The sequence below is a fragment of the Vigna radiata genome, unplaced genomic scaffold (assembly GCF_000741045.1).
Source record: "Vigna radiata var. radiata cultivar VC1973A unplaced genomic scaffold, Vradiata_ver6 scaffold_234, whole genome shotgun sequence".
Taxonomy (NCBI): Eukaryota; Viridiplantae; Streptophyta; class Magnoliopsida; order Fabales; family Fabaceae; genus Vigna; species Vigna radiata.
In genome coordinates this window covers 104,736-122,719 of record NW_014543117.1, presented here as the reverse complement: position 1 = coordinate 122,719, position 17,984 = coordinate 104,736, and the positions used below count along the sequence as shown (strand labels likewise).

At 28.5% G+C, this 17,984-nt stretch overlaps 2 protein-coding genes across 2 annotated transcripts; one reads left to right on the top strand and one right to left on the bottom strand.

Annotated features, from left to right (window-relative positions):
- Window positions 1–514: 514 nt before the first annotated feature.
- On the top strand, window positions 515–2,404 carry LOC106753103 (aluminum-activated malate transporter 8-like). Its single transcript, XM_014634895.1, has 6 exons — window positions 515–689; window positions 787–914; window positions 1,230–1,284; window positions 1,517–1,632; window positions 1,743–1,886; window positions 2,006–2,404. Exons 1-6 carry the CDS (start codon window positions 515–517, stop codon window positions 2,402–2,404), a joined length of 1,017 nt encoding a protein of 338 aa, XP_014490381.1.
- A 10,591-nt stretch (window positions 2,405–12,995) lies between these two features.
- Window positions 12,996–15,173, bottom strand: LOC106753102 (major centromere autoantigen B-like). The gene is made up of 3 exons (XM_014634893.1): window positions 15,119–15,173; window positions 13,223–13,609; window positions 12,996–13,129 (listed from the first exon to the last, which is right to left on the bottom strand). Exons 1-3 carry the CDS (start codon window positions 15,171–15,173, stop codon window positions 12,996–12,998), a joined length of 576 nt encoding a protein of 191 aa, XP_014490379.1.
- Between the last annotated feature and the right edge of the window lie 2,811 nt (window positions 15,174–17,984).

Below are 17,984 nucleotides of genomic sequence, written 5' to 3'. Positions count from 1 at the left end.
ATATATATATATATATATATATATATATATATATATATATATATATATATATATATATATATATATATGGTACTCTACTCTTTGAAATAATACATTCTTTAAACCTTTTATTAGCTTCTACCCTCAAATTACCTCACTTGAAAACTTCAAGTTGAAGCTCTTCTTGATGGTTATGATCTTCTCAAATATAATATACAGATGGATCCTTTCCTGCGTCACATGTATGGTTCACGAACTTCTTATCACAGTTCAAATATTTGACTCTGCGAACGTGATGGAACATATTGTCCTTCTATACCACTGTCCATTTCTCTTCACTTTTCCAAAACAACGCACGCACACACAATATATATATGAACCTAAAATTACCATACCAAGCGTGCATTCTTTTGTTATTTCCAATCTCATTGCGTAGCTCATTGGAACAACAGCAAAAATGGAGAACTCAGGTTGCACTTGTACATGGCGAACCTTGTACGAGAAACCACAAACCATGTTAGTTAACTTCAAAAACATGGTTGTAAAACTTGGAAAAGATGACCCCAGAAGGATTACTCACTCCCTTAAGTTCGGATTCGCACTGGTATTAATCTCTATTTTGCAGTATTTTCGTCCCTCCTTCTATGTTCTTGGTGACAACATAATATGGGCCGTTATCACTGTGATATTAGTCCTAGAATTTTCAGTGGGTGAGTGATTAACCAATTTTTAATTACTATTTTCCTTTGATCATTAATGTAAACGTTTTGTTAACAAAAATGTGATATGTAATGTAACATTTTCCAGGTGCAACACTCGGAAAAGGTTTAAACAGGGTGTTGGCAACGACATTTGCTGGTGGTCTTGCTGTTGCACTCCGCGAAATAGCGAGTTTTTTTGGAGATAAGGGAAAGCTCGTAATGATTACGGTGTCTGTATTTTTCGTAGGTAATTACAGTGCTAATTAATTAGTTTAACAATAGTTAGAATGAGAGGAAGTTAATTAATTTACAAAGGCGTTTGATTTCGCAGCTGGAACGGTGACGTTTATGAGATTTTCCCCGCGACTGAAGGCGAAGTATGATTACGGGATGATTGTTTTTATTTTGACCTTTTGTTTAGTAGCTCTTTCGGAGACTAGTGAGAATGAACTGTTGGAAGTTGCACAAGAGAGGTTATTAACGATCCTAATTGGGAGTTGTATAGCTATTACGGTATGTATTTGTATATGCCCCGTTTGGATTGGACAGGATCTTCACAATCAAATTGCTTCCAATGTTGTAAAGATCGCCGACTTTTTGGAAGGTAATAATTACTGGTATTCATTTTCATGCCTAAATCTTGAAAAATCTCGATATTTTCCAACTCTTGATTAATTAATCCCTAGGGTTTGTTCTTTGTGAATGATGCGTAATAGAATTATGAGGTTTTGACTAACATGTGGACACTCCTCATACTTCATTCAATAATGTTTCACTAATTATGAATGTTCTTGCTGATGAAATTTAAAAACTAACGAAAAAGTGGCAATCCGCAGGATTTAGAGATGAATACTTCAACAATTTAGGGAAGACAGCAGAAGCTGAGGATGATAAGTCATTTCTCCACAGATATGAAAGTATCCTCTCTTCAAAAACTAATGAAGAAACAATGGTGAACACCAATAACTATATTCATGTTTTCTCACATAATGTTTTTTGTCTAGAAAATTAAGATTGTCACATTAATTATCTGCCATGTTTGATTTGTTCCGGCATGCATAGGCTGTTTTGGCAAGATGGGAACCTCGTCATGGAAGGTTCAGATTTCGCCATCCATGGAAGCAATACCTGAAGATCGGAAACCAAATTCGGTTGTGTGCTTACAAAATTAAAGCTCTCAGTGTCTTCCTCTCCCGTTCTGATCAAGTACGTACAATATTTCACATTTCTTCTTCAAATCCTGTGGATTTTTCACGTAGAGATTAGTTGGGACTATAATAGTTTAAGATCATTGAAGAACACTGTTTTTTGTGTTTTGCCTTCAGACCCCATATGAAATTAGAAGCGGGATCGAAGAACCATGTGCAAACATCATAATGGAATCTGGGAAGGCTCTTAAGGAATCATCATTGATGCTTAAACAGTTTGCAAAGGCAGGAATGCCAAATCCCCATGTGGCAAATGCTAAAAATGCTGCTGAATCTCTTAAATCAGTTCTGAGAAGAAACCCGTGGGAAGGAGCTGATCATCTGCAGATAATACCAGCCGCTACAGTGGCATCACTTCTAATTGATATAGTTTTCTGTGTTGAGAAAATTTGTGAAGCTGTTGAGGAACTTGCAAACCTTGCAAATTTTGAGCTCTCTGAGGTACTCCATCGAGGAACAGTTCAACCTATTCCTGATACTGATGCTGCGGTTCATGTCATCACCATTGCTGAATGACAGTCGTCAAGAAAGACCTGCTAACGAAATTGGTCAAAGTTGTAGACAGATAATGTTATTCCTTTCACTTAGTAACAGTTGCGTGGTGTATGAGATTATTTCGTTATTAGATTTTTTAAAAGTATATAAATATCTCTCAATCTAATATTTAAGAGGTTTAATTTTAAAGTAATGATAAAATAATATACATTTATATTTTTTTTGACACATTATAAAAATAAAAAAATATGTAAGAATATCTCAAATAAATATATAAATTTGATAGTATCATATCTCTTAATTTTATCACACTTCTTTTCAATTTTATTTAAAGATATTTGACTATTACATATCTGAATGACTTTATAACTGTGAAGGTCATCTTGAGATATTTTAATTTATTGGAAATTTGTTAGTAGGATCTAAACGGATAAGAAAAAAAGTTTGTCATTTGAATCCATATATTTTTGCGCTTGCCTTTTTTATTCTATGATTTTTGAACTTTTCATCTCAAATTCTTTCTATCCGAGTCAAGAGAAGAGAAGGATATCTGCAAAAGGTATTTTGACGCTCAAATTAGACATATATTTAAAGAGTTTTTACTCATAATTGAATGTTCAGTGTTTAGTCAAAATAAGTATTCAGAATAAGTTACCTGATACTCCTGTCAAATATATTTATAAATATTAAAATGAATTTATTATTAGATGTAGTCCAATCCCAATAAACAGTTAATATATTAACTGTCAAATTAGTTATAAACTATCTCAAGAGCTATCTTAATTAATTAGTTAAGAATTGATAATTGTTTGTACGTCGAGTTTATTGACCCAATAATTTTAAGACTGATCCAATTCAAGGATGATCTGAATGATATCGGGTCACATACCATACTACACAATTATATTGATTGTTAAAAATACAAATATGATGCATCAACAAATATATTAATATATTTTTCTTTAACTAACGTTTCAGGAGAAGCTATAAAATGTTTTCTTCTTCTCTGTAGATATTTAACGAGAAACTTAATGTATAGAAATTGATTAAAAAATATGAATTAAAGTTTTTAAAGTGTTGTTTCATCCTTATGTCGGCTCTTTAAATGAATTTGTAAATGATAGATTCAAAATAAAAAAATATGTGGTATGAACTTCAAGTTATAGTTACTGTTTGATAAGAGACTTCCAAACCTTACATTAATTACACATAGATATCTAAAAATTTAAGCATGATAATATAAGTGGTTGAAGAGCTTGTAAATTCTGTGCAACCATTATAAGAAATTTCACATGGAAAAGAAACCATTTGGAAAAAACGAATTTTACAGACAAAGTCAAAGGAGCTCACATCACCGAAAGAGATAGCAACTACGACGTTAAAGGAAGAGAATGAGAAGACAAGAATAAGAAGAAGAAGAAAAAATGTAATTATTGATAAATTTTGGTTGTTAATAATTATTAACAAAATATGTTTTATGCGTTGCAAAATTTTCTTATAAATATTTTATCAACAAATTTTTTATCACCATATTTTCATAATAAAAATTTGTTTTACAATGAATTTTTTTTATTATTAACATATTTTTTCAATCGATAATTTTATTATTCTTTTAGTGAACACTTTTTTTTATTATGGTCACAAATTTTTAATAGATGATGTTACCTCAAAAAGACAATAAGCAACGCTTATTTCTACAATCATACAACCATTTTTGTTAATAATAAAAGGTTGTTAATGAAGAATATTCAAAATATTCTATTACAACATTCTATATTGGATTGAGATAAGTTATGTTCTTTTATCCAATTTAAATTTGATTATAAATTAAACATGGAATTTGAGAAAGAAAAAAAAAAGATGAAAAAGGATGTTAATTAAGCTAAAAGGAATACGAAATTTTACTTAATATAACTAATGATGATGTTAAACAAAAATGGAAAAAAAGTGTTGTGAAAGTTTGTACCATAAGTTAATTTTTTTGATTTGTCATTATTGTTGTTATTTTGTTGGTTTATGAGATGTTATGATGCATTAATTGTTTAGATGTACTTGGAGGAAAGCATGTAGTTTATGATAGTAATGCATTTAATAGATTGGTAAGCTATAAAAGGTTTTCATCTTCATTGTAGGTATTTAACGGGAAAACAAAAGAAACTTAATACATACAAATTGATTAAAAAAATAAATAAATTAACATTTAGGGACTTGTTAAATTTTTTTTCCAAGTGTTGTATCATCTTTATTTCGGCTCTTTGAATGAACTTGTAAATGATGGATTCAAAATAAATAAAAAAATTTCGTATAAGTTTAGGAGCTTGAAAACCCTAAACTTTAAAACCCTACATAATTAATTAGATATGGAAGTCTAAAAATTTAAGCATGATAATGGTAACTATTTCTTGTAAGTGGTTTAGGAGCTTGAAAATTCTAATTAAAATGCAACCATTGTAAAAGAATTTCTTAAAAGGGAAAACTTTCTTAATTATTAATGAGAAAAGGTCAGTTGATAAAACGGATTTTATTTGCAGATAAATCCATTAGAATTTTTATTAAAAATTTATATTTTTCCGATAATTAAATATTCTAATAATGTCTGTAAATTTTGTTGGTGTGTCAAAGTTTTTGTTTTTAAACTTTGAACATTTTATAATAATTTTTTTTAAAAATTAAAATTTGTTAAAATGAATATCAAAACTTTTGTCAAATCTAATAAAATATATTTTATAAATAAATTGGAGATGAGTAAAATAAATTAAAAGGAAAAAAGGAAATCAAGTCAAAGAAGGTGAGGCTACTGGAGGTAGCAATGACAATAGAAAAAGACAAAATAAAAATAAAAAAAAAGTCAGTGTTGATAATTTTTTCATAATTGTCAATGAAATTTATTGACAAATGATGAATTTTTCTATAGTTGCTTTTTCATAAAAGAAAATTGTTTTTCAATAAAATTTTACTATTACTAATAGATTTTGTCTGTCAATACTTTAATTATTCATTTAGTAGATAATTTTTATTATTGTGCCTATGAAATTTTAATAGATGTTGCCTAAAACACGACAATAAGCAACATTTTCTACAAATGTTAGGCAACGATTTTGTTAATCATAAAATGTTATTACTGAAGAATATTTAAAACACTTTTTATACAACATATTATTTTTCTATTGGGATATTTTATATTTTTTATCCAATTTAAATTTGATTGTAAATTAAAATGTTTTATAAATTGAATATGGAATTTTAGACAATAAAAAAGGAGAATAAAGAATGATTTCGACTAAAAGGAATACAAAATATTACTTGATGTAAATAATGATGATGTTTAACAAAACAATAGAGTAAAATTTTTTATGTCACTATTGTGGTTATTTGATAGATGTAGAAGATGTTGATGATATATTAATTATTTAAATGTGATAGTCCTCTATGTATTTGGAGAAATGCAAGTCATTTATGTGATGATGTATTTTATAAATTTGTTGGTAAAATTTGATTGTAATTAATAATTTTTTAGTAAATTTTATTGATAAAATAAATATTAAATTTTTTATATATTATTATTTTATAGTAAAATATATTTTATAGTAAAATATATTTTATAGTAGGATACCTTGATAATTGAATATTTAAAAAATGATCGTTAAATTTATCAAGAAAAATGTTATTGTCTAATTCGACAAAATTTGTTATATAGATGAATTGGGGATGAGTAATAAAAATAAAGAGAAGAACATGAAAAAAAATTAAAGAAAGAGTAAAAGAGAGAAATAAAGTATGAACATATAAAAAATATCATATGACAATAATTACTTTAGAATATAATTTGTTAGTGTCGACAATTATAATTTCAATCAATAACTATTAACAAGTTTATAGTTATTGATAATTAGTAACAAATTTTGGTTATTAACAAAATGTAAAATTTATCAATAAATATTATATTGAAAAAAAACTTCTATTGTTTTCCATAAAAAAATATTGGGAAAAACTTGTTATTGCAAACAAACTTTTGATATTCTATATGTTCGTAATGAATTTTTTTTATTATTACCAACAAAAAATTTCTATTCCATTTGTTGTTTGTTTCTACAAATTTTATGTAACGATTTTGTTAAAATATAAAATATTGTAAACGAAGAACCTTTCGGTATAATTTATTTTTCAATTGAGTTCAAAATATTATATTACAACATATAAGTTTTGATTGAGAGAATTTATGCTTTTTTTGTATATAATTTAAATTTGATTAATAATTTAAAATATTTTATCAATTAAATGTGGAATTTGAGAAAAAAAAAAAGGTTAATGTTTTTAGTCCCTCAACTATTGGGCATTTTTGGTTTTAGTCTCTCTTTTAAAATAAGGTACAATTTAGTCCTCAATGTTTTGGAAACTTTGATTTTAGTCCTCCAAAACTAACACAGTTAAAAATCTGCTGATGTGTATAACGTCTGTCCATGTGTGTTAACTGTTTTGCTGCCTCTCTCTTGACACGTGTGATTTTTTTTTGCTGACATGTGTTAAGTGATCTGTGGATTTTTAACATTAGGGATTTTCACGAATTTGCTATCACTTTAATCTGGAATGAAATTGGTGCTGAAAGTGAGTTAGGGTTCGTGTGCGTGTTGTTGTTCGTTCTTTGCATTTGGTTCGTGGTTCATTTGGTTCGTTTGCTGCCATAGAGAATACAAATTAAACTAAAACTATATAATTATCTTGCTCAACGAACCACAAAGAATGGTCTCTTGAACCACAAACCAAATGCAAAGAACGAACCAAATGAACCACAAACCAAATGTAAAAAATGAACCAAATGAACCACGAACCAATTAAAATATTTTATCAATTACATGTGGAATTTGAGGAAAAAAAAAAAAGGTAAAGAAGGATGTTCAACTAAAAGGGATACAAAATACTACTTAACGTAAATAATGACTATGTTAAACAAAAGTAGAAAAAATATTGTGAAAGTTTGTACCATAAGTTTTTTTTTTTTTTCTTTTCATTATTGTTGTTATTTGGTATGTTTATGAGATGTTGGTGGTATTTAATTATTTAAATGTGTTAGTGTCCTATCTATTAAAAGGAATGTACGCAATTCATGTTGGTGATGAATTTAAGGGATGCCACTGTAACACGTCGATAATTGAATGTTTTAATAATTTATTGGTAAGTTTTATCAATAAAATAGATGTCAAATCTTTTATCTTTTCTACTTTTACCATTTCATTGCAAAATCTTATATATTTTAAAAATTCATAGATAAAATAAGTTTTAAATAATTTGATAAAATATGTCTTATCAATCAATGAATTAGAAATAAGTGACAAAAAGAAGAAGGAAATGATAACAAAATTGGAGAAGAATTTTTCTTTCATATTAATAAAATTTAGTAACAAATATTTTACTGACAGTTTTTCTTTCTTTGAATGAACTTTAATTTTTGTTAATAAATTAAAATATTCTATCAATTAAATGTGGAATTTGAGAAAATAAAGAAAAAGTAAAGAAGGATTTAACCAAAAATAGAAAAACAAAATTGTAAAAATTTTGTACTTTTTTTTTATATTTGTCATTATTATTGTTATTTGGTAGGTCTGTGAGATGTTGGTGATGGATTTAATTATTTAAATACGGTAGTCCCCTATCTATTTAGAGGAATTCAATTTGATACACTTACATAAATAACATTCAGAGTCCTGAGTTGTATTCATTAAAATCAAGGCATAATATTAAGACTTAATTAACATGAACCAAACAACCTATTTAATGAATAAGAGGACCAAATTGCACCAAAAACTCTCACAAATATACTTTTTTTTAAGTTTTAAAGTTGTTGTTTAACATCAGTATATATATATATATATATATATATATATAATAATGATAATAATAGTTTGTATTTCTTTTAGTTGAAGAACGACTTATTTTGCTTAATTTTTTAATTTTAAAGATTTTCATTTGATTAATAAAAAAAAATTTTATCAACCAAATTTAAATTAGATTTAAAAAGAAAATCATTTTATAAATAAAAAATATTTAAGGAATGTATATATTCCATTTACATTATCAATGGTAAAAGAAACAGAGAAATTAAAATTATGCTTGTGAATAAAATGAAATTGTATTAGTCAATCCGACTTCAACTTACTAAAAACAAAAAATTAAAATTATGCATTGAAATAAAATAAAATAAAAAGTCATAGTGAAATTAATTTAAAATATAGCTCATCTATATTTCATATTTTTTTGTAGAATATATGTATTTCACTAACGTTTTAATAAAAGTTATATGCGTCACTTTTGTCTTAAAAACATACAAATTTTCATTTAAATTTAAGATTTTTTAAAATTATTTATATTAATATTAAAATTTTAAGATAATACTTTTTTTAAGTATAACTTGTAATTACTGTGAATTTTGAAAGTGAATTAAGTGGCATTAATATAATATTTAATGTTTTTCACTGAAAGAGTATACTTTTGAATGTATATTATAGTAGATGCACATTTAATTATATTTATAAATGTTTAAAATTTTACTTATGTTATCTTCTATATTACAATTTATAAATATTGATTTATTAATTTATTTCATGAAAATTGAATAAATTTAATAGTTTTTTAATAGTTTATATGCAAATAAATGATTTTTGGAAAAAAGTTAAAATTACTTTATGCCAACTTTTCTAAAGTATCTTGCTTTTTACTTTTATTTAGATAAAAAAAAAAACTATTTCACCTAATAAGTTAGGTCATATATTAGAATATTGATTAAAAAGAAGAAATATGCAAGTAACTATGCATGAACGCATTTAAAACATTTGTATTCTGTTTGTGAAGATTGAACATTTAAGGATACAATTATGAAAAGAAAAGGTTAAGTTTAAAATTATTTTAAAAAATGGAATTTTGATGGAGTTGTCACACTTGGATGTATTTATATGATTATCTTATCTTATTTTGATAGTAGTTTGGACGGAGATAAATTTGAAGACGATTAGACGTTTAATGATATAAATATCTTCTTTTAATGTAATCTATTTTTAAAATCTTATTTAATTAAAATAAGATTATGAGTTTTTTTAATTAGAATACAGATTAAGGATTTTCAAGGATTAAATTAGAATTTTATTATTATATGTATTTATGTCAACTATATTCAAGAATTATTAAACTCATTTTGATTTCAGGCTAACTTACTTTAAGATTATGTTTGTTTGAGATGATACACTTTAATAGAAAGAAGAAAAAGGAAGTGTAAAATATGTTTGGATGAACTGATTTAAAGATTTGTAATCTCTTACCTTTCTAATTGGAATAAAAAAATTTGTAGATATGATATGTCCAAAATGAGAATGAGGTAGGGTTATGAATTTAGAATCGAAAATATCGATTCCATTATTTCAAATTTATTGAATTCAAATCGAAATGTAATTATACACCTTCTTATTAGAAGGATTCATTCAAACATGTCTAAATAGATATTGTGTTTATCTATACATCTATTCTATTGAAACTATTTTTCACATATGTTTCATTGTCTAGGATGTTATTCAATTCATTTATTTAGACTTCTGTTGAATGGAAAAATAAGTTTAATTAGTCTATTTTTTTATAAAATAAATATATCTATTTATATAAATATAAAATATCTATTAAATAATTCATATTGATTAAGACTTTTTTTGACTTACTTATTTATTGATCTAATAAAAATAGACTTATTAAAAAATATATTAAAAGGGATGAATGAATTAGATCTAATTGACACTTTAGATTATTCTATGATCAAGTTTTTTATAATTTTAAAGTTTAATGTTTCAGTAGGTCCTTTTTTTCATTCAAAATCTCAATTAGGTCTCCTACTTATTCTTTGTCTCAATTGGGTCCTTATTTTTGAAAAATTAAAACAAATATAAGTTTGTCATCAAATTGGACAAACGCCGTTTAAAATGTCATTACATGGCATGATGACAGTAGTGTGTTTTAAATGACGTGGCAGTAAATATATGATCGTGACGTGTATTTTGTAATTTCTGAATTAAAAAATTGAAGAGAAATTGAGGAAAACAAATTAAAGGCAGACCCTTTCTCTTTAATTGAGAAATGTGAAAACAGATTGGGGAAAGTGTGAGTGAGGCTTCGAATTAGGGTTTGTTGGGCAAGATGGATAATTAAATGCAAACGCCACATTCTTATTCTTCTTCAACATGCAATAGGTGGCGGAATCAAAACCTAATGTCGTTTTTCATGGTGGTGGAGTATCTAGGATTGATAGTGTCTCACCCCTTTGCCTATGTGGAGAGAAAACAATCCTAAGAACAACTCGAACTGTTAAGAATAAAGGGAAGCAATTTTGGGGCTGCCATAAGTACAAGGTAAAAAGAAGGTGGATGAGTAGTTGTTTGTGTTAGTAGTAAGTCCTTCTAATTTTTATTTTTTTTTTATAGAATGGACATGAAGAAGGTGGTTGCAATTTCTTCAAATGGTATTGTGATGATGGTATTGAGAATATCTATACGAATCTAAAGTGGGAAGAAAAACATGAGTGTTTGTCAAAGAGAGAAGAAATGGGAGGTGAAACAAAGATGATGAGTGATTTGCAAAAATTTGTTAAGGTTGTGGAAAAATGGATAAAGTTGTTGATAGGGGTGGTTTGTTTGATTTGTTTGCATAATATTGTTGTAATTTCAATATGGATGACAAATCCATAATGTAGCATGGTTTTTCGTTTTGTTAGGATGCAATAGATGATGTTAAAATGAGTTTGTGAATGAAAACAAATAACAATGTATTTGACTTTCTAAATGAATGAAGTTGTGTTATATTACTTTCTGAACTATTACATAATTAGATCCTTAAGGTTGGCATCATCATTCATGCAACCTTCTACGATTGAGCTTCGTAGTCATTATATACTTCAGATAATTGTGATGATGGCATGAGTGATTGTGACGATGGGATGACTGGTTTTGATGATGGAGTAGGTTGTTGGGTAGCTTCTTGGGTTGGTTCTGATGATGGCATGAGTGACAGTTTATTGGCTGACCAGCTGAACAAAGTACAACAACAATATTTATGAACCAATAAAATAATTCAACACAATTCAGAAGTAATGAAGAAAGTTTACCTTGGAATCCAGTGTTTTGTTAATTGTGATTCCTTTCGAAATCTAGTCTGGATCTTTAGACAAATTGATCTTGCAAAGGATTGTATCTTAAACCTATTTCTTGCCCATCTTTACATGATGTACACCGTGATTTCTTTCAACATTGTTATGATTGGTTTAGTCCTGGTATGAACCAGAACACTGTTGAATGCCTCACTCATGTTGCTCACCAAGGTGTCACATTTTGGTGTTGGACTGAATCTGGACCTTGACCAGTATCGAATATGGTGTAAACAAATGTTAGCAGTATGTAAATACAAAATGTGGTGTTAAGTTTTAAAGCATAAACCTTGGAGTTAAGTTTAAAAGAAAAACCTCGGAGGGATGACTATCAAATGCTTGAAGGCATCTTCATTGACATCTTTAAGATTTCTCATTTCCATCTCCCAAGTCTGTGGGTGAGTGGTAGTAGTTTCCCTCCACATCAGCCGTTTCAGGTTTATACTAGGATATTTCTTCCTAAATTTTGCATATAAGTGTCTGACAAAATCTTTGGTCAACACCAGGAAGTAGTTCTTGTATGGTTGGTAATAGACCCTGTGGTTTTAAAGATCATTATTACCTTTTGCTGGTCTGACACAAAAGTTATTGATGAACATACTTCTTCACTACCAAGGTTATCAATCAATAGCTTTAGAAACCAGGACCATGAATCCTTGTTTTCCACTTCAACCACTGCATATGCAATAGGCAACATTTGATCATTTGCATCTCTCCCAACAACTCTTAACAGCTCACCACCATACTTCCCTTTCAAAAAAAGGCTCCATCTAATCCAATTATTGGCCTATAAGAGACAAAATTGTCTTTGCATGCCTTAAGACAAGAGTAAAATCCCTTGAAAATTACATCACCCTCATTATCCTCAACACGAACCTTAACTGTAGATCCTGGATTTCTTCCCAACAACTCATGTGCATAATCATATATCATCTTATATTGTTCCTTAAAGGACCCATCAATGTGATAAGAAGCAATATCTTTGGCTTTATAAGCCATACACCTAGATATATTAATGTTCCACTTTCTTTGAACTTTTTCGCAAATATCTACACCCTTCACTTTAGGATTTTCCTTACTGTTTTCTCCAGCTTTTTGCTCAACCACTTGGCATCAAGTAACTTGAGGTTGAATTCCCTATTGCATGTATACTTGTCATTTATAGTCTCAGCTGCCACGATTTCACAGCCTCCATATAAGCACAATATATGATTCATGGGCATTCTCCTTTTGCATACCCACGCACTTGAGCCTCAATCTTGTTTTTGTCATTTTTTACAAACTTTATATTCCTCCCATTTTCCAAAGCATACCTTTTACAACATCTTAAATATCTTGCTTTTCAGCAAAATAAGTCCTTAGTTCCCATGTAAAGTCTATCATACTTTTTGGCATACAAAAGGCACCAAACCTCCCATAACCTTCATTGTCATTAACTTATTCATCATTATCTGTTGCACTAAGTAATTCCTCATATTTCCACTCTTCATCTGACAAACCTCTGTCATCATCATCAAAGTTGTTGTCTGAACTTTCAGAAAGACTTTCTACTTCTACTTCCACATTAACATCTATATCACATTCAACATTCACATCAACTAGCCCCTCTAAGCACTCATTATTTCCATGTACACCACCTTCGTCAATAGATGAACTCTAACTACGAAGATCAACTTCCTCCTCCACAACTCCTTCACACACATGCAACTCTTGCTCTACATCATCATCACCATCACCTTCAACTTCAACACCATGACCATCTTCTTCACCCTCATGCACCTCTTGCACGTCACCATCACCTTCACCCTTTACTTCAACACCATCACCATCTTCTTCACCCCCATGCAACTCTTTTTGTACTTCACCATGACCTTCAACTTGTCCTTCATCATTAGTAATATATTCAAGCATATGTATCACTTCAGGCTCAGAAACAACATGTACAACGTATAAATGAGCCTCACCATTAAGCCTAGTTAAGTTAGCCATATGCATGGCACCAGTGTCATCAATCAATGGTTCCAACCTATTTTCCAACACTAAACCCCCTCCTACAGAGTACCATAAATCTTTAAAATTATCATATCTCAAACCTTTCACTACACTAACAACCACTAAATAACTCTACATATCAGGGACAAAGTTGTCGTCTTCCCTTCGTAGTTAACAATATCATCATTAACGAACTTCCCTCTATGATAGAAAACACAGTCAATAGTGTCGTCCATTACGCACAACACAATATAAATATATCTACACCTATTATGCAAACATATGACAACAAAAAAAAATATTAAAACAATAACAAAAACACTCATACAAATTGTCAAATAACTTTAAACCTACGTGGGGAACCACTATATCACAATCAACAACGCAGACCAAACCATTGAAACCATGGGGGACCCCCACCAAATAATGTAATTTCCCAACTATGAAAACTAATACAATAAAGCACAAACACGTTATTCGTTCAGATTCACCTCCACTCACCACGTACTTTAGCCTTGCGCTTCCAACGACACAAGGTCTCACACCTCACCTCGTGCTTTAGCCCTAAATTGTTCTAAACATCGCACGAACCCTAATTTCAAACTGATGTTTTTCACCTACGAACCCTAATTTCACAATCCAACAAAAACAATTTTTTTTTCTCCCACGAACCCTAATACGAAGCCCCACTCACACTTTCCCTATTTGTTTTCGCATTTCTCAATTGCAGAGAAAGGGGCTACCTTTGATTTGTTTTCCCCAATTTGTCCTCAATTTTTTAATTATGAAATTACAAAATACACGTCATAGTCATGCATTTACTGCCATGTCATTTAAAACACTATTGTTAGCATGCCACGTAATGGCCTCTTAAACGGTGTTTGTCCAATTTGACGGCAAACCTCTATTTGTTTCAATTTTTTTTCAATTTTTCAAAAATAAAGACTCAATTAAGACAAAAAATAAGTAGGAGATCTATTTGAGATTATGAAAAAAAAAAGGATCTACCGAAACATTAAACCTAATCAAAATTGTCATCATTCTTATTTTTAAAATATTTTGGAAAGTATTCAATTTCTGGTTCAATATGTTATTGTGAATTAAAATGATTGAGAATATTATTTTGACTTATGAAAAATTGTATTTTTTTTCACTCAAAAATTTAAAAGGATTAGGACTGTTGAATATATATATATATATATATATATATATATATATAAACTAGATAATGTATAGTGATTATATATTTTTTAAATTAAATGTGTTCATAATAATTTTGTATTATAATATATTATTCAAAATGTAAATAATAAATAATTTTATCTTTATATTACATGATATAAAAGATTGAATTTTTAATTTATATTTGTAACATCTATTTAATAATATAAAACACTGTTAAGAAATCATCACAAAATCAATACAATAGAATAATTAACTCAAGAAAGTATATAGAATATTCATACAATTATTCAAAATAATTATAAGTCTAACTTTATATGTAATACAAAAGAAAATAAAAGAATTGTTTATATAATGTCTTTCAAAATATAACTAGATAAACGTACTCATAACTACATGTCCGCGCCATCTCCTTCCAATGCCTGCTTTACGGAAGGTCATTTCCCTCTAATCACACCAACTAGGTTATCATTGCAAAAAGAAACCAAACAAACACAAGTAACCAAACAAAGAAACACACAAAGGGTAAGCTAATGTTATAAGAAACAAACGTAGGATATTATGATTCATCATATATTACCTTTCATACAAAGTCAAACCAAACATCTTAAACATACTATGAACCTAAACTTGGTCATCTGGATACAAGTATGAACGTTGAACTATGGCAGGCCAAACACTTGTGGTGACCTCTATTGCTCTACAGAGTCATTGCCAATGGATTTCACCCTACCCAACACACACAAGGTTAATCCGTTTTGCGTCTTAGGCCAAGATGGAGTCCATAGACTAAGACCTTATGCTACTCTCACCATATGCACCACCCTTCTCTAATTGAGAATGAGTGACCATTAAAGTGTCAAGATAACCTCTAAGGTTGAGCTTCCCACATTCATACATACAATACTTGAAACAACCATTTAAAATTTCACCTTAGAAACTCTTATTTAACCACACCTTGATACATATATAACATCATGCATAAACCTTTGTAACATTCCATATAATATACCAAACACACATTAAAGCATCAATAAAGTTATCATTCACAGGAACATAAAAGAAAAGAACACAAAACTCATAAAACGAATAGGGCGCCTAATGCCAGAACCCTGGTGCTCAACGCTAGACTTGTAGTAGGTAAGTGGGACCATCGCACAAACTCCTTGCTCAGCACCTCGAAGTCAAAGAACTCACTGACTTTGTGGCATTCGACGCCTAAAGTGGCGCTCAACATCCTGGAATTCAGGAGCTCTTGGGTTTGACAATGTTGAGTGTCACACAGAACCACTCAAAATCATACTAGAAGACAACAACCTATTTTTCTAAGCTTAGTGTACCTTGGATTTAGGTTCTATAACACTATGATTGATACGAAAACAAGTTTATATATGAAAATGGAGTATCACATTGCTTATTTGGATATAAACAAGATACATATACCAACTTAACCACTCAAAAGTACCTAAGATCAATTCTACACCTTTTATACTAGAAATTTGCAAACTAAGGGTCTAAAAAAGTCACACTTGACTCAAAAACAGACCCCAAACTTTCATTTTCATCACAGACCCTCTATTTTAGATTTTCACTAGTTAAAACCTCTAAAAATGAACCAAAAACAACATAAAAACTCAATCTATCAACTATTGACCAATTCCACTTCAGATTTTACTTAACTCAAGGCCTAGACAAATTTAAAATAACATAAAGCAGACCCAAAAACTAGGTTTCTCTAAATTGACCATTCCCTAAAATTATCACCTATTCAAATCCCATTTTTTGACTAAGACAACCTACCATTTAGCCTATTTTCAACTTCTTAATGCCATATCAATTTTTCTATTCAGTATAACCTCAAAGACCAATATCCAATTATTTCAAACGAGTCATATACTGCATTCATTCACCATAACACACCTCCAATCACCAATAACATGTATTTTACCAATTTCAATTCACAAAAATTAACATATATTCATGTTCACGGCACAATCTATTTAAACACCAAACCAATTCAATTTCAATAAAACAAAAGCACATCAAAACAAATTATTAGTTTCTACAATTTTATAAACAAACAATTTAACTTCCCTTATCTAATTGGAAAACTACAATAACTTTACAAAACACATATTTTAACTTTTTTTTATATTTTAGTTTATTTTTTTTATTTTAGATTTTATTTTAAAAATATTTTTTATTTACATAATATATTATAAAAAACAAAAAAATTAAATACTTTATAAATTAATTTAAAATATAAAAAAATTTAAATAATATTTATATATTAATTTCAAATACAATAAATTAAAAAACTAAAAACTGAGAAAAAAGAAAGAAAAAACAATTTCACCACATCCGTTTAAGTAATTTTATAAAAATATTTAAGTAATAATTAAAAAATAATACATAAATTAAATTAATAATAATTATTTTATTAAATAAAATAAAATTAATTTATATATAATTACGTAATAAATTAATTTATTTTATTTAATTAAATAATAATAATTAATTAAATTAAATTATAAAATGTTTTAATTAATTATAATCAACGGATGTGCAACATTTCTTTGTGTCTTTTTTTTTTTTAATTTTAATTTATTTAAATATTATATTGTATTTAATTTGTATATTATTTAATTGATATTATAATATATTACGAAAATTAATTTTATTTTATTTAATTAAATAATTATTATTAATATAATAAATTAAAAATTAAAAATGAGAACATAGAATTTAAACGGAGGTTGGTATATTTGTTAACGGATTTGACATATCCATTGAATAAAATTTTTTTTAACAGATGTCAGATGTCGACATTTGTCGAATAAAAGAAGTAGAGCGTAGGATTTTTTAAAATATAAATGTTAGTTTTAGAATTTTAAGAAAATGTAGTGGTGCATGAAACAATATGGAGGTGGTGTAAGGAGTAATTCTCTTTAATTAGTCTGACAAATGAAGGTACTGGCTAGCCCACTTGGTCATTGAGGAGCGGGGTAGTTGCGAGTGTGAAGCAGAGAGAAGAGAAGTGAGAAGGAAGGAGGGTGCAACATGGGTGATGCAGGTGCAGGTGTGAAAATTGACGTGTTCTGGGACGAAGGAATGTTGAAGCACGATACTGGAATCGGTGTATTTGACACAGGAATGGAAGTAGGGTTCTTAGAGGTGTTGGATAAGCACCCTGAAAATTCCGACAGAGTTCGGAACATGGTGTCTATCCTGAAAAAGGGTCCCATCGCTCCT

What these genes read in the sequence shown, in the direction of transcription:
- LOC106753103 (XM_014634895.1), top strand. Translation starts at nt 515, where the DNA reads ATGGTTGTAAAACTTGGAAAAGATGACCCCAGAAGGATTACTCACTCC. An exon ending in AGTCCTAGAATTTTCAGTGG is followed by an intron (nt 690 to 786) that starts GTGAGTGATTAA and finishes AACATTTTCCAG; the next exon opens with GTGCAACACTCGGAAAAGGT. An exon ending in TCCTCTCCCGTTCTGATCAA is followed by an intron (nt 1,887 to 2,005) that starts GTACGTACAATA and finishes TTTTGCCTTCAG; the next exon opens with ACCCCATATGAAATTAGAAG.
- LOC106753102 (XM_014634893.1), bottom strand. Translation starts at nt 15,173, where the DNA reads ATGACCTTCCGTAAAGCAGGCATTGGAAGGAGATGGCGCGGACATGTA. An exon ending in GCGCGGACATGTAGTTATGA is followed by an intron (nt 13,610 to 15,118) that starts GTACGTTTATCT and finishes GGTACTCTGTAG; the next exon opens with GAGGGGGTTTAGTGTTGGAA. An exon ending in GGAGGAGGAAGTTGATCTTC is followed by an intron (nt 13,130 to 13,222) that starts GTAGTTAGAGTT and finishes AATGTGATATAG; the next exon opens with ATGTTAATGTGGAAGTAGAA.